The sequence below is a fragment of the Pecten maximus genome, chromosome 13 (genome assembly GCF_902652985.1).
Source record: "Pecten maximus chromosome 13, xPecMax1.1, whole genome shotgun sequence".
NCBI lineage: Eukaryota > Metazoa > Mollusca > Bivalvia > Pectinida > Pectinidae > Pecten > Pecten maximus.
Genome location: NC_047027.1, coordinates 30,581,862 through 30,604,415, shown reverse-complemented (window position 1 = coordinate 30,604,415; position 22,554 = coordinate 30,581,862). Strand labels below are relative to the sequence as shown.

The 22,554-nt window shown below is 37.7% G+C and overlaps 4 protein-coding genes across 4 annotated transcripts; all 4 read right to left on the bottom strand.

Moving 5' to 3' along the window:
• Positions 1-168: 168 nt before the first annotated feature.
• On the bottom strand, positions 169-10,458 carry LOC117341261 (cell adhesion molecule 2-like). Its single transcript, XM_033903111.1, has 6 exons — positions 10,330-10,458; positions 4,819-5,178; positions 3,705-4,010; positions 2,029-3,433; positions 935-1,145; positions 169-691 (listed from the first exon to the last, which is right to left on the bottom strand). The coding sequence occupies exons 1-4, from the start codon at positions 10,361-10,363 to the stop codon at positions 3,144-3,146; spliced, it is 990 nt and encodes a 329-aa protein (XP_033759002.1). The 5' UTR covers positions 10,364-10,458; the 3' UTR covers positions 169-691; positions 935-1,145; positions 2,029-3,143.
• A 4,875-nt stretch (positions 10,459-15,333) lies between these two features.
• LOC117340654 lies at positions 15,334-16,377 on the bottom strand. The gene has a single exon (XM_033902418.1). The coding sequence runs from the start codon at positions 16,375-16,377 to the stop codon at positions 15,334-15,336; it is 1,044 nt and encodes a 347-aa protein (XP_033758309.1).
• A 41-nt stretch (positions 16,378-16,418) lies between these two features.
• LOC117340653 lies at positions 16,419-18,449 on the bottom strand. The gene has a single exon (XM_033902417.1). The coding sequence runs from the start codon at positions 18,447-18,449 to the stop codon at positions 16,419-16,421; it is 2,031 nt and encodes a 676-aa protein (XP_033758308.1).
• Positions 18,450-18,454: 5 nt separating this feature from the next.
• Positions 18,455-20,704, bottom strand: LOC117340652. The gene has a single exon (XM_033902416.1). It carries the CDS (start codon positions 20,702-20,704, stop codon positions 18,455-18,457), a length of 2,250 nt encoding a protein of 749 aa, XP_033758307.1.
• Positions 20,705-22,554: the final 1,850 nt, after the last annotated feature.

Below are 22,554 nucleotides of genomic sequence, written 5' to 3'. Positions count from 1 at the left end.
GACCCCATGACTGAAAATGTTTACATGTGGTAGGCAGTTTGTTTTAACTCGATGGTACAGCAATGCAATACTGTACATTAACATGTCTTTGTGCAATGAAATTTAATAAATCAAATGATGACTTTCTTAAATGGATAACAGTAAGATAATTTATGTGGGTAATTTGTATGCCTCAATGTCTCCATTAAGATAATTTTGGATTGGAAGGCGGTGTCAAATCTCCTAAAATAACACCCACTTACATCTTGCCTAAATATATTTACATCGCGTTCCTTTATTACTTTGTATAATTTATCTATAAAATGTAACGCCATATAGATAGCTATTGAAAGAGGTCGTTTGATATAAGAAACGTGAAATCGACATTCACTGAAACTTTTCTGTGTCTTCTATAGATGGTTGATGTGTATTAATATATCTAAAAAGGGCGGCATATCAATAAATGTAGATGCTTAATGGATCAATCGTATACATGGGTGGCATTTAATGATTGTACTCATCAATATATAAAGTCTTTTGTCAAAAACCTTCACATTTTGCCTCAATGACTGGAACTGTATGTTTTTTTTAAATTATCCGTCGTATTTCTTGTGTAGCTTTTTATTCCAGAGATGTCGAAATCAATGACGTTGACAAATCTTCAGTGGTTTGGAAGGAGATATGTGTCCATCCTAATCTAATTCGTCATCATCTAAAAGGAAACAAAACCAAAATGTCCATGTTTATTTCGGTTACTATCATTGTTTGAATATATAACAGAAGACTGTTCAATTGAACTGAAAAATAAATATTAATTACGATATCAATATTTCTGGACAATGCCATATCATGTAATATGTGAACCAATTTATGTTTAGTGTAATATTCCGTGTTTCTCGTTACATTCATACTAACTGTTCGAATAATCTCCGTCTGCAGGACAGGGGGTACTTACCACAGGTAGAATGAATCCACAAAGCCGCATTTAATGGTCGGATCTTTACTTAGGTGGATCGTGTTTCATATGAAACAGGTTGTGAGGCCGTCTAGTCCGTGTCTTAGGGAGGAACGCCTTCCTCTTCGTTCCATGAGTCGGGCCTCATGCATGTTCTTCAGTAAGGTAACTAAATGACTGGCTGTTCATTCGTGCTGGTAAACCCTGCAATCTGTAAACGATTATACCACTTGATAGGCTAATTGAGATCGTGAAATGACTGATCGGTTTCAAATATAAATATCATTTAGTGATATATGTATTCGCTACATTTGAATTATACATCAAGTCTAACTGGTTGTCAATTACTTGGTGATGTACATGCATATCAGTAGGGATTTGTTTCACTTTACGGGTTTTAATGCGTTATTATATGCATATTAAATGAATAGTTCACAATTTGTTAAAGATGCGATTGCGTTTATGGATTTTGTCGATGTTATTTCTATCTAGGTAAAGGCCGATCAAAAGACCGTCTACATCTTGCAGTTCGTTTTAAGTAGTTCGGTGTCTACTAAACTAAACAGTGGGCAGAGCAATTCTGACTCATGTTAGTTTTTGCTAAAGCAAATGGACGAATTAAATACTTTCAGTTCCCTTTAAGTGGAACTTGCATTTTAACTTTCAATTAACATATATTTTTGACAAACAAAAAACTAATAGAATTGAACATCATATCTATTATTTCTACGTTCTTAACCTGTAACGACATGTTACGAGTTTAGGACAGGGGAAATAACTCCTGGTATATTAACTGACTAATTTGATATTCTGATAGTTTATCAGCGAAAGACCCTGTAGATATAAGCATAACTGTTTATATTTCAACACTTTGCAATATGTTTGATTTACACCAAGATCTAAAAAGAAGAAAAAAAAAAAAAAAAAAATCCTTTGCAGGCATATATATACCCCAAACAACATTGACTAAAACTACCATATATACAACTATAACGTGACGTCCGGTATTGAGGTTCAAAGGTCATCAAATATAATGGAATAATAGGCATTTTATGTAACCACGTACTCGTTTGCCTACTTTACCGGATCCTTACCTCGAAGCTGTATGGCCTCATGCATGATATTGCCATGGCTTGGTTTAACGTGGTAGTCATCTCTATCCATTGATTCGTCTTCCTAATCTTAGAAAAAAACAAGCCCCAACCGAACTCCACCCAATATAGCCATATGCCTTCTCTCAACGTCCCACACGCTCACTAACACAAGACCAAGATAATAACACACTACACTAACGTCACGTCACACTGGATAATCGATGAAAGACAAAGCACAAAGACAAGGACAAACAATGTTTGTACGATTAGGAGAGATGACACAAAATAAAACAATGCCAATGTGTGTATATATTGTGTTGTGTATAAAAATGTGTAAAATATCAGAGAGAAATATGCTGCAAAGATAAAGTGTGAATATGAAAACTCTAGTTTGATCTGAAATAAAACAATAGAAATGTGATTATTGAAGTTTTATGTTTATCAAGTTATATGAAAAACATATATTACTAAAATCAATTGCACTTTATTATTTAAAACAGATTTATTTCATATATATATATATATATTACGATACCGGCTGATATTCTTTTCGACGCAATGTAATACATCTTGGTTGAGAAAAAAAACAAGCGTCGTTTGGCCTTGTTTTACCGAATGATACTGCAGGATGAAAATAAAAAAAAACAATATTCTTCTGATATCAAAACGCAATTTTTATCCCATCCGGCCTCTAAGAATGTTGCCACTATTCAGACGTAGCATAAACTCTTGCGAGAAAATGAAGAAAAGAAGAAAAAAGGAATATAATGTTGAATAATAGGTGTGATATCTATTCGCGCCTAATAGTATTATTTAGAGATGTCAAAAGTGTACTACAAGGTACACAGGAAGCTGAGATAAACAACCACATGTTTCTATCTAATAATGAAAATAGTAAAGCGTGTCGACTAAATACAATAAATTATACTTTGGTTGAAAGGAGAGAAGAAGTGTTATGTAGTAATTAAATTGTAAAATATGAAGAAACACCATCAGCAATAGCCCATAGTGTTGGCATTAGACCAGCTGTTTACTCGGCTATATCAACCCCCCTCCCCCTGCTATTCAGACAAATATATTCTCCTAAAAATAATATTTCTCCTATTTAAGCAAACTCAATTGATTAAGAGAGAATACTTACAGCGTACATAGAGACTGTATGTTTTGTTTGACTCCCCGATATCATTTCGAGCAGTACAGACGTATGTCCCTTGTTCTGATCTGTCCAGTTGTCCCAGTGACAACACAGGTGAGACAGTAAAGTTGGTGTTGTCCGGTCGTGTCCAGACAAAGGTACAGCCAGGTCTACAGTCTGCTGTACAGGTGATGTCCGGTAACGTGTCCCCCTCATTTCCCGTGAAGGTATCCCCAGGCGTAGACAGAGACACGGATGTGGTAGGACCATCTACATATTACACAATATGTACTAAGAAGTATATGTAAAATAGTGTGTGCATTAGGTAGCCGTTTTTATAACTACTAACGCAAAATCTAGTTCTAGTTCTCAAATCCATTGGTGTAACAAAAACCCACCTAATGGCATATTTACTAATTCATAGAGTAAAAATATCAGCTACTATTCGAAATTACTTTTTTATTATTTTTGTTATGTGCTTAAATAACAACTTGGTTTACAGAATCCTAGTTTGCTACTTACTTATCATCCGTGTACTTACGCTGTACATCCAAGGTAGTCTGTTGTGTGTCCGAAATAATGCTGCCAACCGTGTTGTAAGCAGAACAAACAACGGATTGTCCGTTCATAGCTCTGGTCAGTGTCAGGGTCAGTCTACTCACTGTTACGTAGGACAGGGACGCAGGAGATACAGAAGATGTACTGGATGATGTAAAGTTTACCCCTCCAACTGACCACAGCACACTGGCGGCTGGTCGACAGGGACTGGTAACGCAACTCAAGACAATGGTGTGGTGTTCTGGTGTTGGTGGGGGCGGATTCTGTAGAGTAATGCTGGTCACTTGTTCTGTACAAATGTAAGGTAGGGGACATTTAGTTCGATATTGGTCAGCGGTACAGGCTCCTCCATTAAGACTTAATTTAAAATAAGGCCTCTTGTTAATATAATAACGCAGTGTATTTCAACCGCTTTTCAGTTGACCCTATTGCTTGTGTTGAGCCGTTTATACTGGTTATCATTCGATTGCGCAATTATGTTTATGAGGTCGACCATTATAGAGGAATCTGACTGATGAGGTTCATGACCTATTATTTCATTTATGTAAAAGTCATACTACTGGAAATAGAAATAGCGACAGGTCCAATAAAGTGTTTCCGGTATAAAATTTTCACAATTTTGATTTAAAATCGCATACACAGGTTTCTAGAGGCTTATAAAATATGACTCTAAAACTAAATCTCAATGTATATCACCGGCACTGCAAGGAAACGAGAACAAATTTTGGTTAAATGAGTTAAATATTAATCCTTAAAATCGCTGTGGCCAGACGCATGGACGGATCCCGGTTTATCCAAGAGACGCGTTAGGCGAGGAAGATAAAAATATATGAAAATTTTGCAATGTCAAAGTATTACCGAAAAAGGCCAACAATAGACAGAAAAATGGACAACAGAAATATTATAGTGAAATCGATGCAACGTCCTAAACACTTTTCACTAAATCTCTGTACGTATTACATGTGAAATGAAAAAGTAGCTATACTTTTACTATATCTGGTTGAAAATTACAATAGTAAGATGTGATGTTATATAGGAATGAGTATTTTAATATTTTCATGATTTGTTTTTGTAATCAGCTACTTTCTGATACAGACCTGCCACCATAAGCGTGTAGTTAGCACTGTCCAGTCTTTGATTAGGTAGGTTAAGGTTGGTACGTGTACAGTACCACACAGATCCATGGTCTCCCGTCTGTGGCTGTATGATCCACCGGAACACTGTACCAAGGCCACCAGACGTTACACAGGAACAGACATCCGGTGTACAGGGGACGGGTGGGCTGGCTTTGGTGTTGTAACATTGGTCACCAGCTACTTGTATACTACCTACTGTAGTAGTGACGTCAGGACGGCGGTAAAACTGAACAAAGTTGGCCTCCTCCGGTACATTACACGTCAGTGTAAACTCAGTCCCAGGGACAGCGTACTCAGACGACCCGGTCAGGGTTACAGCATCTGATAAAGACATATTTTTTTCATCAAAGTCATATAATCTTTTTTCATAGGGGCATCTAAATAGCAAGTCAAAAAATGATATTTTACAGGCCTATTAATTCCAACTATGGTCCAATTTCACAAAAAGTAAAATGAACTTTTATTATGTATTATTGCAAACCATGAAAACATGCGAAAAATACATGTTTCAGAGGAATATAATTTTGATTTTGACCTTGAAATGCAAGTGACGGTTGTGAATTGAATCACTTGAATATGGCATATAAGGAAATATTTCAAAAATAAAAAATGCCCCTATAAGACACTATAAAGAACTCTGGACCCGGCAAGAACACTGCTTTAGAAGAAAAAAATGTTCGACCGTTCAGTTTGAGTTGAATATTCCTACTTCTAGAAAAAGGCCCCAAACTCAACAGTTAAAGAGGCCCTTTTTGCTATGATCGGATGTCTAAAAGGTATGATATAGGAGCATTTTCATTGATTGAAACCCATTGGTATATTAACTGTCTTTTTCTGTATATCTTATTCGTGTTTGAAATTGAGCATTATTTTCCTATATAGATGACCCTTTAACAAACGAACATAATGTTACTCAGGTCCCCGTTGCTACCATTCATACAAAACGTATCACCATTCTCCAAAGGATACACTAAAGCAAATGCAGACAAAATGACTTCATCATCACAGAAGGCTTTAAAAGTTATATTCCTCTATATAAACTTTTGGTCACTGACGCACTGTCACATTAGTATCGGACCCATCATTTCATTACCGGACAGAGTATGAATAGTCATAGATATGCACATATATGTGTTTTAAGAACCCGGAGAAGAAACACCGGCCTACGGTCAGTACCTGCGGTTGCCAGGTACTGACCGTAGGCCCGTGGTTTTTCTCCGGATACTCCGGCTTTCATCCGCCTCCAAACCTGGCACGTCCTTAATTGACCATAGCTGTTAATAGGACGTTATACAAAATAAACCAAACCAAACACATATATATAATTTCCCTTGCATGAAGATTCTAAGAGTTGGAAGTATACAATCTCCCGAAAAAAACCCATTCCAGCTCGGGTGTGCGGCCATCATTTCATCTATTATTCAGTACTTAGAAAAAGTGAATCAAGTAATAGCGACATCATGAACACGCGTCAACCGATTTGATATGTTTTGTTATATCGGTGATCTCGTTCAAATCTATCATTTGCCATGAATGTTTAATTGTTTGTAGATAATCACCATTTAAGAGGGAATGTCAATAACGATCAAGAGATTGTGGCAAGATATGGAAAGTGTTTAAATGCTTTAGAATCAGAAATATTGGTCATTTAAGCATTGAACTGCTTTCAGTTGGAAGTTATGGGCTGATGAATGCCAACTGGACAAAGGCAAATTTAATGAAGCGACCTAGCGCTTCATGTTCAATTTGTCTTTGTCCAGTTGGCATTCATCAGCCCGTAACTTCCAACTAAAAGCAGTTCAATGCTTATATTTACATTTGACAAATAATTTGAAAGACTATATCAAGGAATTTTACACTGATAATGAATGGACAAATTATTATCGTCAAAGACGGAACAGCCTTTTCGACAGCCATCTTTCGTTATCGCCGACGTGACAATTATGACGTCACTATAATAATGACGTCATAATAAAGACTTGGGAGTTATGGACTCATACCTTCCAATTGAGCTTGGTAAAGTTATATAGTGGGGCTGCAGTGTAAATGTAAATGTAACATAATATCATGCAAGGCACCAAATATTTAAATGATTCGAAACCAATAAGTTTTAAACCATGTGAGACTAAATCTCATAACATCAACTTGGCCTTTTGGGCTATATAATAAAATTTGTCCTATCAACTACCTATTAAAGTAAGGTTATTAGGTGAAACAAGCATTGCTAATTTTGTCTGTATCATTTGCCAGCCAATTTTTCAAAACCGATATTTTTCTTAGCAGATTTTAATGTAAACGTGTTTTGTCGCTATTATATATTCATGCAGTCTTTATTTCGAGCTTAGTTTCCATGCTCTGAAATAGGGGGAAATATAATCGTCGAATGACCTTGTTTTGACTTACGCCATGTACTGCCTCACCCGGATTTACTCATGACCCAAGCATCAAGTTGCAAGACATGAAGCAGATAGTTATAGTTCCGTGTAAGTTTGTTTGTGTACAGGACACACTGTCTCGTCTTAACACATGTGTGAGGTTCAAGTTGCAAGTGATCTATGAAGTAGATAATGACTTTTAGATAGAATGCATTTATCATAACAATTAAACTAGAATTACGTCAGTGATAATAAAGGTGCTCAGAATAAAAGTTGGTGACAGACACACAGTTCAGATAATTTCTGATAATAAAACCTGTATTTTTTCTCTTTTTATATATGAATATTGTGTTGCATTAAAAAAAAATCAAATGCTAGATATTGAGTTTAAAGAATATCACTCCATCAAAAACACATCAACATAATAACAGGTCCTTAAGCCATACCGAAGACCGTACTGTATTTCAGGCGATGTAAAGATTTCTTGACGATATGGAAGAAAGCGTTACTTAGGGCACAAGTTTTACAATGTATCACGAAATCCTCGTAATTGAATACTGACATACTTTACAATATCCGAACGTACAATGTATTTGGACATAATCATGTATTTACAGCATAAAGCTGATGTTTATTCCAGGCTGCTTGAATTAGGAATGCACATGTTATAACTACCTCAGTTTTAATTTCATCCAAGAGAAAATAGTTGTCCAGTCAAATCAATGCCGTGAATAACTGCTTAAGGATGCCGGAACCAACCCAGACTAGTCTGTTTAAGTACTGGGGTCGTGACTGTCAACTCCATGCATATTAACATACTGTAAGTGGTCTGAATAGATCGTAATGTTACTTAAATGAAAATAATTTACTTTAAATACGTATTGACATTGTTTTCTTTGAATTATTTTCTATACTTATTTGCTGGAACAGATGCTGTTAACAGGAATACTTTACTGTGCGGTTGGTAAATCGGTAAGATGGAACCAGCGTTGTAATATACAGCCAATTATGACCTCCGTAGTTATGTGAAATGTACCCTATTAAGGGAAGATTTTGACAAGTTTGTAATATGTACATTTAGGAAACATATGAATGTTATGATATAGAACAGATTCGTGACTATTCTGTAATTGACACCTAAGTTAATTTGTATTGAAGCATATAACATAACATATTGCACTTCGCTCTGTACTGTCACTGTTTAGTCGTATTTAAAAAATAGTAAGAAAATTGTATCCTTGTTAACCTGCATCCTGTACTTATCAGGTAATATGATAGCGCCGTGGGAAACCATGCATATTGTGTCTTGACATAACCGGTTTTGCATGCAGAAAAAATGCAAATGATATACGTAGACCTTGTGCGGATGTTTTGTAACAAATAAAAAAAAAAAAAACTCGTTCAAGGTGAACGAGTTTCCTCATACATATTAAATACAGTATCATAACCTTGACCTGCCCTATCACCGCTTTATACCCAACATATGATAGTTCTCTGACTACCTTTCTGGTTGCACAACGCTTCCTATAGTTCGCGGTTCTGTTGTTTATCAATATCGTTTTCAGTCATTCTAGTTTGGTAATGCACAATTTCTCTCGATATAATCTACAGGTACCTTGTAAGTAAGAGCATACGTAGCATACATAATAGAAGCGATTAGTAATCAATCAAATGGTGCTGTAAACTCAACTAATAAGTTTAACCACACACATAAATGTAATCAAGCATTGAACTGTTACCAAATGGTAAGATACAGTCGATATGAATACAATTTGGGTGGCAGATAAATAGAATGTCGCCCGTTAGGGCGACACGAAATATTTATCTGTCACCCAAATTGTATTCATATCAACTGTATACTATCATTTGGTAACAGTTCAATGCTTATATTTACATTCATAAAGATTGTTTATTTACTGTAGGTTATGACGCGTTTAAATTTGCCGCTTACCCTATCACTGACGTCATCAAGTTCAAACACCGGAACAGCTGAAATTTCCAGAAGGAATAATATAGTCCCTGATGACTTTGTTAATAGCAAACACATAAGATGGTTTTTGCACAATTTGGCTTTATTTTTTATTTTATATACGTTTGTAGGTATCGTCAAATTGTTCACAATTGCATGATTTCTGATTGTTTAAAATCGAAACTGTTTTTTCTGCGCAATGATATACAGTTAACATTTAGAAGTGATACGGCGTTGAACGTGCATTGCACAGGACCGACTCGACTCCTCGGAAACACTCATGTTTCTATCGACTTGATTTACGTTATTTTAAGAAGAATATCAGCTCTTGAATTTTAAATGAAAGTCGCCTTCACAGTAGGGGAAAACGATTCCAAGGATATTTCATTCGAAAAGATTCCAGTATAACCGATCACATTAGTGTCGATAACTTAGCAGAACATTTTCAACTTCACAGGGGCTCGATTTTGTAAGGTAGGCCTTTGACATCAGTTAATAACCGCAATACTAAAATCCAATAGGCCTACACATACACAACTTGAAACCATATCGATACTCCCGATATTTATACAAGATTGTTTTTATAAATACATTACTTTTATTGTTGTTGTGTTTTGCATTTCTGAAAATTCGGAACGAGCCCCTGTGAGTGTGACGACATTGACAATTTGATCATATTTCGTATAGATCAAGAGTGGCACTTATAGTAATTTCGGGTTGACTACATTTTTTCAATTATAAAATGATACTCTCATAACTTGTAACGTTGCTTTATTTTTCGTTGTGGCTTCTGTAAATAAATGCTAGCATTCCAAAGCTCTCTAGGACGAAAGTAACTGGCGGCCATTGTTTAACCTACAACACTTGGAGCTGTATTCCTACACTGACCGAATCACTGTAAATTGCAGTATACAGTCTCATTAATACAATTTGGTTTACTAACGACATATAGGCAATTAAATGCAACACAGAAAGTAAATATTAGTGTATGTTAATTCAGCGTTATATTAAAGAAACAGAACGTTTTCTAATCATCATCAGTATTGACATCACGTTATTTGTGTATACAAGTAAAACATAAATAAATAAACGAATAATAAAACTACAATATCAAAGTGACATACATACCAACTGAGGATAACATGAAAACCAGGATAAACATCCCGTATAAAGATCACTACAAGTTGTAAATACTATTAGCTGTTCCTCAGATGGACAAACTCGGTTATCTTTCTGTGTAAAATGTACAGACATATGTACTGTGTTAGAGCTTCATGGTCTACTGGTCTGTGTAACTCAAAACGGCCTGTAGCATATGCGTATATATGTGTAAAACGCGCTATATAGAATATGTCTGTATCCCATAGTGTTCGTACCATCGTAAACGCAATACATCACCGTTAATTCGTATATAATAACATTATTAAGTTTGTGTTTTTGAATCCCACCACTATGATAAAATATGATACATCAACATTCGAATAGCATAACATTAAAAGAAAGAGATAGAGAGTTGACAGGATAAGGATATATGTCAACTATTAATTGCATTCGCTACTTGTCCGTTGCATCATCGGATATATATTCCATATAAAAATGATATCAGTGTTATTTTAGACACTATGTGGCAATGATGTGATGCATTGTATTTGTTTATTATTATTTATTACGGAGATACAAATGTATATTAGAGTAACAGGACGCTCTTCGACTCTTATTTGATGTATATCAAAGACATCTAGAGTGCATATTTGATAAACAAGATGAATTCTGTCTTTATAAGGATTATAATGATTATAATGATTATGTTTATTTCAAATTAGTTTCATGTTTGGGAATTGTCATTTTAGGTCAACAATTATGGTATTTTGCAGTTTTTAAAAAAGTTTTTAAAGTGGATGCCATAGTTTTAAGTGTATGAAAACCGTAGAACATATCAGTTATCAATTATTTTTTTCAGAATAAGGTATGTTTTAATAAACACTGCTACCGGATGGCAATCGGCGTATAATAATTATAATGTAGTATTTTAACTATGAAAGGGGAGGGGGGGGGGGGGGGGGGGGGGGGGGGGGAGTATAGGAAGAATAGGAGTATAATTGAATGTGAAATGAAAATGCACTGTATAAGTTAACGAACAAGCATATGACACTGATTAAAAGCATGCCTTTTGACATGTTCCCGTAACTCCTTTGCTATCAAGAGTAAATTTTTGAACATGTTTACAAATAGCCTCGTTTGATTGTATATATTACCATACACATGGCTTTCGCATGTAATATTTCTATACCGTAATGGATATCTTGGCATCGTATTTCTTTGTACATTATGAATTGGACAAGGAAAGTGAAATATGTCCATATCGACACGATGGACTGCCAGAAAAGTTGACACGAAATAAACCATTATTGAGATTACTGACATAGTTAGGAACATCACAATTAATAATGATACCTCTCTCTTTTTACTTCCCCACCCCCAAATTAAGATTACCAAAGAACATATCGTAACAAATTTGAATAGAATTATTGTCAATAACTTTAAATATATGAAAACATTAATAAAAAGTATTGTTTTATAATCCATTTTAAAAATAAGGAAAATAATAATGATCATTTTGTAGCTTTTAGATTTGTTCCTTTTTGTGTCCGACTAAAAATCAAATCATATGGCCGACTTGAAGCTCGATTTCAGATAAAAAATAATGCCTTTAAAATAACGAAATAAAGAAAAATTTGTCTGTACATTTTGCAAATATCGTGGAAAACAGATAATGCAAAGTGCTGTCTTCCCCATCAGTTTGACATAGCGAATGTTCTACTCGCTCTATGTCGGCGCATTTCTGCTTTCTCAGAGTCGAACGCAGCAATGACAGAAAACAAGCCAGTTACCAAAGAGAGACAACTCTTAGACGTCAATGCTTCTCACACAACTGACTCAGCAAATCAGCTGGTGTTTCACTTGAACCAAGTCCCTGAAGAAAATAGGTTTCTTTGGTTAGTAGCTATTTACTGAGTAAATAACACATGCAATGGGTACTTTCTATATACGGGAATAAAGAGTAGGGTCTTGAGGTTCTAAAAATCAAAAATATACACTCCTTGTATAAACAGAAAGATGTAGGATTCCAGGTGTAAACAGGCGGGAATTCCCAAGTCGGGGGTTCCCCTGTCCACTGTAAATATCAGGTTTGCTGTCTTCCAAGTACTTGTGACATCTTATGTGCTATTAAACCTATCCAATAACATCATTTGTTCTGGAAGGGAAATCTTCAAGCTATAATTTCATATAAATTTTCCAATATTTGAACTTCAAATGAGCGATTGAGAGGATGGTGTCATTGGTAATAACATTTAGTGAAATAATTAGTTTTGTGATACCTTGATAGGGCAAACTGAATGGAGACAGTAAGACGTGCATAACAGGTCCGGCGTGATATCACTTAACACTTGTATGAAGTTGTTATCAGGCCTGACACCGACTCAGCGTTGCGGAATGGAAATTATGATTTACTTCATCGTCTTTCTAGCAACATCACTACCTGGTAAGTTTTATTTACGTATTGATACTTATATTACAACTTTTTGTTTAGTGGATGAAGAAACTTGCATTCTGAACGATAGGGTACTGTATTTGGTGTAAGGGTGTAGTCCCTACACAGATCACGAATCCTGAAGTAATGATATACATGCATACATATATACATGGGGTCTAGTAAGTAATAACGACGGTATAGTCCAATAAAGGTACTGGATTCTAACAAACAGATGTTCGCTGTAATAGAAATAGAGAATTATAGATAGTGGTAACGACGACAGTATATATATAGTTATATACATGAAATTAAAAACACACACCAGAAAATCATATGTATTTATATAATTACCACAATGTATCATATCACTATATTTTGGTGATCAGAAGGTAAAGTTTTAAAGTTTTCTAACGTAGTTGTACTGTGATGAATATTTATAATATCTGTACAATTCGCATCCATGCATGTAATTACATTGCGATCCAGGTATTCATATCATCATGTCAGAGTATCGGGCCGACCATCAATGCGCCATTGAAACACTATTTTTTAAGAACACCGATGCGGCGCAGCGGTATAAGTTGCGGGTATTTCTGGCTAGGCGGTTGGATGCTATAGATCGTGATTTCGAGGCCCGGTCACGACAGAAGTCGTGAAGCTGTCTTCCTTCGTTATTTGTTTTGTTTTACTATTATATATTCATGTATTACCTCTCTTTTCGTAATATATTTTATGGAGTAAATAGGCCCTAAACTTACTTTAGTTGACATATAATTGGAAAGTTGGCCGTGTTAACAGAATTAATACCAAGGGAGGTTACTGCAAGATGTGATGAAATCAATTCAAGCGTATAGAAATAGAGATAGTTTTTAACAAGTCGCGTTTGTGATTCTGTCCAGGCCAAAGCATAACTTATATTTCAAATAGGTAGACCATGCTTTATCCCTGTACTGTTGAATTAAGCTGCGATAGTTTCAATATGTTGGAACAGGGTTTTACACCCGACGTCTGTCTATATATAGGTACGAGGATTGTATTAAAGGTAGGCCTTGAAAGAAAAGGACACTATTCAATGTGAAATTTAGTTCATAATATTCTTTGCCATAATGGAAATGTGGTTGTTTAATGCAAATGAAGGTGAAACATCCAAATGATTTTGATGTCATACCAAAATAGTACAGAAGGAAAAGTCCAGGGAATCCTAGACCCCCATCTATTTTACATCAGTTGTTTGAAAAATTCTATAAAGGATAATAAGATATGAGATTACAGACGATTTGAATAGAAATAATCTGATATCCGAGAACCAAAGGGGTTTAGAAACATCATGTACTAAACAGTTGTTAGCAGCACTTGAGTGTTAGTCTTATGCCTCGAATCATGACATCTTAGACTACAGAAAGGTCTTTGATAATATAATGTCCAACTTATAAACTAAGAAACCTTAAGGTTACGTATGGTACTTTTTGAAAAAAAAAGATTTTGTAAGCGACTTGACACATGGAGTTGTAGTAAACGGGCAACATTCGTCTACCGAGCAAGGGACTAGTGGATTACCTCATGGTAGCGTACTTGGACCAGTTATATTCCTTACCAGAAACTCTACACAGTCAAGATGTTTAATGATTATGTAAAAAAAAGAAAAAAAAATACAAATCATCAACCTACATGTATAGAGAGGATAGTAGGTAACATCACAGCCACTACTTCATGACATTGATAAAGTTAATATGTCACCTTAGGTACACTAGTGCTATAAAAGACCAAGCAGCCATTGAAAAGGTCCTAAAGCGAGCAACCAAATAAATCCCTCTCTTAAGTTAAATAACCTCAATTACACGGGGAGAATTAGATAACTAGGTTTAACCAACACTAGAGTATAGCAGAATACGGGCATATATTGATAGAAGTGTGGTTTCCAACATGCTTCAGAATGTTTTCTCTTGTTAAATGATCACTTCTATCTAGATAGATTATGCTTTTACAATGGAATGAAATATTCTCGATATACCAAACTGGCGTGTTAAAAGAGTTGAATACTGTTTACCAAGAACAACAGGCGATCGTTGATGGTTTCCGTTGGTCGGGTGAGGTGGTCGAGAAGTCAGCATGTCAATATAATCAGCTGGAATCTCAACATAAGGGTTAAGATATTGTATTGTGCTTAACAGACGATGATAAACAATTCCCGTCAGGTTGTAAACCTTTATTGTGTTTCAACCTAAAACAAACAATCAACTATAATAATTCGTGCAACCTAGCCGGGCGCTCATAGGCGGTACAGAATCAAAACATAAACGCATTTAGTATCACGACAACAATAACCAAAAATCGTAAAATTGCTTCATTTCAACATCTCAGAGTAGGAATTAACTTGCAGTTCAGTACATTGTCACATAATCACCAAATGTACAAACACTCACGCATTGACGGGTCCATTTTCCACAATGTCCGATAGATGTTGTAGGCCGTGTCGCGGCTTCCATGTCACATTAACCGGTTTCACTAAATGCCAACCTGGCAGAGTCATACCACAAGGCAGCGACAAGTTACGAGAAGAATAAACTGGTTATTTACAATACACTCCCCCCACAAAGTTATGATTGTTCTTCAACCGGAAGGATAAGTACCAGTCTATGCACAGAACGGCGAATGATGCTGTCCGTAGTACCACAGTACCCCTTTCCAGGATCTTGGGATTTGTACCGAAGTTCGACATCCCTGACTTTCCCGTCTTTCCCGGGAGTTGCCTCGCACACCTGTGCAAGTTTCCACTGACCTCTGACTGCATTGCTGTCTTGCACGAGAACAATGTCACCTACGAGTAAGTTCCTCTTGGATGTGTGCCATTTCTGGCGTATAATGAGCGTAGGAAAGAAGTCTCTGATCCACCTTTTCCAAAAAACATCCACCACTTGCTGGACGAATTTCCACCGAACTTTGAAGCTTTCCTTCGTCGACCAAGTTCCTGGTGGAACTCTGATGGAAGCACGACCAAGAAGCAGATCATTAGGGCAGAGGTATGAGCCTTCATTGGGATCGCTGTTCTTCTTTCCAATAGGACGCTCATTGAGAGAGTTGGCTGCTTCAAACAAAACTGTTTGAAGCTCGGTGAAGGACATGACACTGTCGCCAATCGCGGAGGCGAGGCATTTTTTCACCGACTTGATAAGAGATTCACAGCATCCATTCTCCCAGGGCGAGTCGGCGGATTTGTTGAACTCCCATTCCAGTCCGTGGTTCACGCCGAACAATTCAATCTGCTGCCAGTTAAGGTCGATCTCTGAAAGTACTTTGCTAGCAGCAACAAGTTGAGTTCCACAATCGGATCTGAGCTTCTTGGGATAACCACGCAAAGATACAAATCTACGAAGTACCATCATGAAGCCATCCGTGCTGTAACTATCCGCGAGATCCAAATACACTCCTCTGGATGTAAGGCAAGTGAAAATCACACCGTATGCCTTGCCATGAGTTCTCTTTTTTACAGTATCCCTAATTGTGAACGGTCCGAACAGGTCGACCGCAGTGAAGGAGAATGCCGGTGATGGTCTCAGTCTATCCAATGGCAGGGACCCCATGGCTTGAGTATGACAGATCTTCTCCTTTCTCCTGCAGGTCACACATTGCCTCTTGATCATTTTAAGGAATTTCCTCGCTCCTGGTACCCAATATTTGCTTCTCAGTTTAGCAGTGTGGCCTCTACCCCAGTATGATCTTCGTTGTGGCATGATTTCATGACCAGCTCTGTAAACTTGGCCTTCGGAGGAAGGAGGATGAATTCGGTTTGATTCCAGGTAGCCTTCATCCACTCAGACAACCTTGACCCAACGACGATGAAACCATCAGGATTGCGGATAACGCCGAGACGTTGATAGGCCATTTTCCAGTCTGGACGCATATCGTTTTGCGTATATTTGATCCACATCCGTTCAGCTTCATTAATCTCACAACTTGAGATAATCTTAGCATTTTGTCGCAATGTCCCCCTTTTGACAATTCGCATCAACAAGGCGGTAACGCGAAATAACGTACGCGTTTCTTTGAAACATTCCAGGTTCACGTCCTCTAACGAGGTTTGTTCAGATCGACATGCATCATCGACAATCGAAATGTCTCCAACCGCCACATGTCCGATTATATCTGGTAAAGGTTCTCCCTCCAGGTTAAATGTACGACTAATAGGCCATTCTTCAAGAGGCATTTTCAAAAATGCTGGGCCTGTCTGCCAAGCAGATTCCATATCCAGATTCTTAGGAGCCGTGACCCTGGTGGTGAGGTCAGCAGGGTTGTCATTTCCAGATACCCACCACCATTCGTCTGGACTGGACTTGGATTGTATCTCCGCTACCCTGGTAGCGGTGAAAGTGCCGAATCCATAGCTCTCCTTTTGTATTTGAGCTTGTACAATCATAGAATCTACAATGTGAAACACGCGCTCAAATCGGAGTTTCGATCCATTCAAAAGTTTCTCCCTCAAGCGAACTCCTATCACAGCACCACACAGTTCTAGACGAGGTATCGACAATTGCCGAGTAGGTGCGATCCTATTTTTTGCTGCAATGAGGTTTGTACTCACTATCTCGTTTCTGGTCTCCCATCTGATATACGCACATGCGCCAAATGCTTCCTTGCTGCCATCCGAAAAAACAATCAGGATAGGGTTACCCTTGACACAATCTGGTTTGATACATCGAGGAAATTCGAGTGTTTCAACCACAAATAAGTCGGAAAAGAATTTGATCCACTCCTTCCGCATGTCCTCGTCCATAGCGGAATCCCAAGTCTGACGTCCTCCTGTCTCCCCGACCGTATCTCTTTTGCATAACGCTCTCATGAGGAGTTTGGCGCATAATATGAATGGTGTTATCAGTCCTAGAGGATCGAATATGCTTGAGACTTGGCTTAAAACCATTCGGTGAGTCAAACGCTGCGGAATTTGATTTGGAATATCTCCTTCAGAAAGATTTTGCTCTTGGTGGATTTTTTTGACCTTTGGAGAAAAGTTGAGTCTAGCTTTGTATTTAAAGGTATCCGTCTTCGGATCCCATATCATCCCAAGAACCTTCTCCTGAGTATTCACATTGTTGCCTAGCGCTGTGGACATTCCAGATAATGTCCAGTGCTTCACCTTAAATCCTCCCTTTTCCAATACAACATCAATGTCTTCAGACAAGTTTTTGGCTGCTGAGGTACTGTCTGTCGAACACAAAATGTCATCCACGTAGCTGTTTTCCTTAATGATTTGTGTGACTTCCGGATACAATTCCTTAGCCAGTTCTGCCGTTTTCAGTAGTGCCATAGATGCAATAGCCCCACTTGGTCGATCTCCAAACGTCACGGCTTCCATAACGTAGTGGTCAGGCTCTTTCCCTTGATCCATGTCCCGCCACAAGAACCTGTGAGTATGTTGATCAGATTCACTCATTTTCACAGAATTATACATTTTCGATATGTCTCCGGCCATGCCAACCTGTCCTTCACGGAACCTTATGAGCACAGACATAAGATCGTTAACTATGTTGGGACCCTTGGCCCAGTAGTCGTTGAGAGAGTGGCCCATAAATGAGGCTGATGAGTTGAAGACTATTCGGAGAGGAGTCGACCTTGAATCAGGTTTCAACACCTCGTGATGTGGCAAGTAATGTACTGGACCATCGTATTCATCGATTTCCCTCTCTGACAGTTTACGAGCAACTTTCCTCTTTACCATATCTCTTATCTGGTCGTGATATAACTTGGCATAGTCTGGATCCTAAGCAGCCTTCGTTCTGTAGACACCATTCTTGCCTTCGCTGCGACGAAATTGTTGGGTAGTACACCTGGATCCCTTATCCATGGATATGAGGCTGTCCACCGTTTTTCTTCAGAATTGTAGTTCAATCCCCTCTGGATCAGGTTCATCTCCCTTTCTTCCTGGATGGTATAGTCCTTCCCTCCCGGCGGACATTTCCCACACTTGCATCCTCCACATTTAGGTGTACATTGAGTTCCCAGACTTTCTATGTCAAAGAATTGTACGAGATCCTTCGAGACACATTGATCGTTTTTCAACAAAAGTTCATCTCTGTTCTGATATGATCCACATCCAGATGCGAAGAGAATGTATACAAGGTTGCAAATTTTCCCAGCTGAAGAAAGGAGATCATGCTTCCCTCTGAGACAGTACCCAAACTGGTTTCTCATCAACTGAAGGCTTCCTACTTCCTGGATCTTTTCTGGTAGCAGGGAACAGCAGTCAGTTCCTATGAGGAGATCGACTTTACCGGTAGGCCTCTTGACATCATCAATGTTTATATCATGAAACAACGGCACTACATTTGATACATCAACGTCCCCAACGTCAGCAGTCACTTCGTCCATTCCGTATGCCTGGATTGTACAAACACGACCTTTGGTATCGACGAGTGGCACAGTGTATTCCTTACTGGGTATTACATCCGTTACATTGCCGACTTTGGTAATAGATAGTGTTATTTTCTTTCCACTCAATCCCAATCGGCGAGCAGAGGCATGCGTAATTAGAGACATGTTCGCTCCTGGATCCCATAGCACGGTCATTAGCGCATTGTTGGATGTTACACGGCTAACCATTAATAATGTGTTTCCTTTACTAGCATTGCCTTTATTCACAGAGTTAGCAGCATTGTGACACGACATGCCGCTGACAGGAATAAATGACTGATGAAGGAGAGGATGATGGCTCTGAGTACATCCTTCGACTCCACAGGTATTATGGTTAAGACACCGACTAGAGATGTGACCTTGTCTCAAACAACCGAAACATCCTCCATTTCTACGGGTACAATCCAACTTTTCCTTAGGTTGCAACTGACCAAATCCAGTGCACATCTCGATTGTGTGATTGTCAGTTCCATGAAACCAACAGGCTTTTTGAATGTTTGCTTTTCTTTGATGATCCCGACCTTTACTATCTGCCAATACCTGGGCCACTTGAGCCAATCCCTGCACAACTTGTTCTAGCATTTGTCCTTGGCGATCAAGTTGATCTTGCATGGTAGGTTGCGTGTCACCAGACTGGGTCTCATCTGCAGAAGAAGAATGAACTTTGCCCTGCTGATATCTGTTTTCTGTCTCTCTCATGTCATCATTTATGTATTCAATAGCCTGCTTTTCCTCCAATAAGAAGTTGAGGAATGTCTTAAATGTACTTCCGGGTGAATTCACACTGGAACGCTGTTTTTTTAAGGCCCATTCTCTTTTCTGAACACCAGGGAGAAGACGTTCAATCTGACTTATCATGGTCGAAGTCCCCATTTCTCCTTCTAGGCCTGTCTTCTTCAAGTCTAGCCAGCAGTTTTCCACTACCTCTATCAGCGACACTAATCCTCTATGGTCCCCTTCCTTGACTGTTTTCAAAGTTTTCAATTCACAAAGTACTGCGTCAGATAACTTTTCGGGTCTGCCATATTTGATATCTAAACGACGGAACATCTCTCTAAAGTCATCATCCACACCCTTGACACAAGACAAGGCTACACCACTCAAACATTTCTTCAGTGCAAACGGATCTTCCCCATACGACGGAACCATATGTCTTTCATAGTCTCTTTTAAAACTAGGATAGTCACGTATCTTTCCAGAGAATTCAGGAGTATCAAGTTTCTTAACTTTCATAGTCTGGGTGACGAGTTTTTTAGTTTCAACTTGTTTTTCTTCCGTTTTTTTAGACAGCATTGACTTGATATCACAAAGCTCCTTGTATATTGAATCCATATCACTCTGGAGCTCCTTTATTCTGTCCGAATCAATTTCATCGTCAAGTAGCTCTAAGAAGTCTGTCGTGCGTGCATCAAGCTCATTGTATGACATCTCCAAGTCCTTTACAATTTCCCGTAACACAGGAATGGGAGGCGCTTCGTGTAACGATTCATTAAATCTGCGGCAGATTCTATGAAATCTCCCCTTGGCAGCGCTCCTCTTCCTTTTTGCTGTTACCTCATCCATTTCCCTGCGTTGAAATGTATTGCGCTTAACAGACGATGATAAACAATTCCCGTCAGGTTGTAAACCTTTATTGTGTTTCAACCTAAAACAAACAATCAACTATAATAATTCGTGCAACCTAGCCGGGCGCTCATAGGCGGTACAGAATCAAAACATAAACGCATTTAGTATCACGACAACAATAACCAAAAATCGTAAAATTGCTTCATTTCAACATCTCAGAGTAGGAATTAACTTGCAGTTCAGTACATTGTCACATAATCACCAAATGTACAAACACTCACGCATTGACGGGTCCATTTTCCACAATGTCCGATAGATGTTGTAGGCCGTGTCGCGGCTTCCATGTCACATTAACCGGTTTCACTAAATGCCAACCTGGCAGAGTCATACCACAAGGCAGCGACAAGTTACGAGAAGAATAAACTGGTTATTTACAATACAGATATTTACTTATCAGATAATGTGAACAAATACGTGGGGACCAGAGACACCACAGTTTGTGATGAAAGATGAGTTGGTGTGTTGCTCGCTCGGGCAAAATGGTTCAGTTTTGATAGAAACTATTCATCCATTGTTTAGATTCACAAACACCTGAATCTCATGATCATCAGTGAAGTGTGTATTGGGGAGGTCTTATGTTTCAAGCAAATGTCTTTGTTTTGATCTCTCTCCCTAAAGACAGCTTCACAACCCGCGCTATTATGTCTCCGTCATTCTACAGTTTTGTAAATAGAATAGATGAGTTTGAATACTATATTTAAAATCATGGACAGAAAATCTATTTCCTTGAAGAAGATATAAAAGGTTATGTCAAAAGATCAATGAGATTGTGGGAAAGAATTGCATATTTTGTTCAATATCGGCCTTGCTATATTTGTATTTAACGTTCTAATTATAATTAACAACAATGGTTATTTATCTTTTTACAGGATTAGGGTAAGTGATCAATGTCTCTATGCGCTAAATAATAAGCATTGATGTCAATTTTATTTTAATTTCATCGGGGTATGAAACAAATTTTGTTTGCAAACTGTATGAATCCGCGTAGCGGATTCTTACAGAAGTTTGCAAACGAAATTTGTTTCATACCCCGATGAACCTAAAATAAAATTGACATCAACGCTGATAATTAATTTTTGAAAATGATTTTCTAATCTAAAACATGTTTTACGCACAATTTTACTGGTTTTAAATGGGATTCTCAAATCAACACGCAACGTCAATTGTCGTATTGTGACGTCACATTTTTCGCGCCATTCTCGGAATTTCTTTCATAGAAGAATGAAAAGATTTTTTCGACCAATCACATTTGAGTATTTACCATGAAAACAAAGACAAAAATAATTATTTTCCATTGAACTGAATGTGGAATGACATTAAAAATCACAAAATGCATTAAATTAAAAATTATAAGCGGTACACTTACTAATCTTTTGCATTTTTGCATTAGTTTATGGTTCAAACTTTCCTTTTTCGTTAAAATAGATATATATTTATTTTGTGACAATCTTCCTTTAGTTTAGTAATGTAGTTACGTAATTAGTTTATTAGAAAAAGTGCACCATCGATTAACTTGTGATACATGTATAAGCAAAGGGAACCAACTTTGATTGCACAGGGCAATGTACCAGTGAGCGACTGTTTTGCTTTGGAAGTACTGATATGGTCTCTGAGAGTTAAATATACATAATTAATTCAGAAATCATAAAATGATATCCCGTCATGGGCTGAAACTGAAAGTTGAGTGTTTCAATTGTGTACGAGATTATGTATGGGTATGAATGCAGTACATCAAAAATCAGTGCCGAGACTGTCACTATCTGCATTAACAACATTTTCAGCACGGT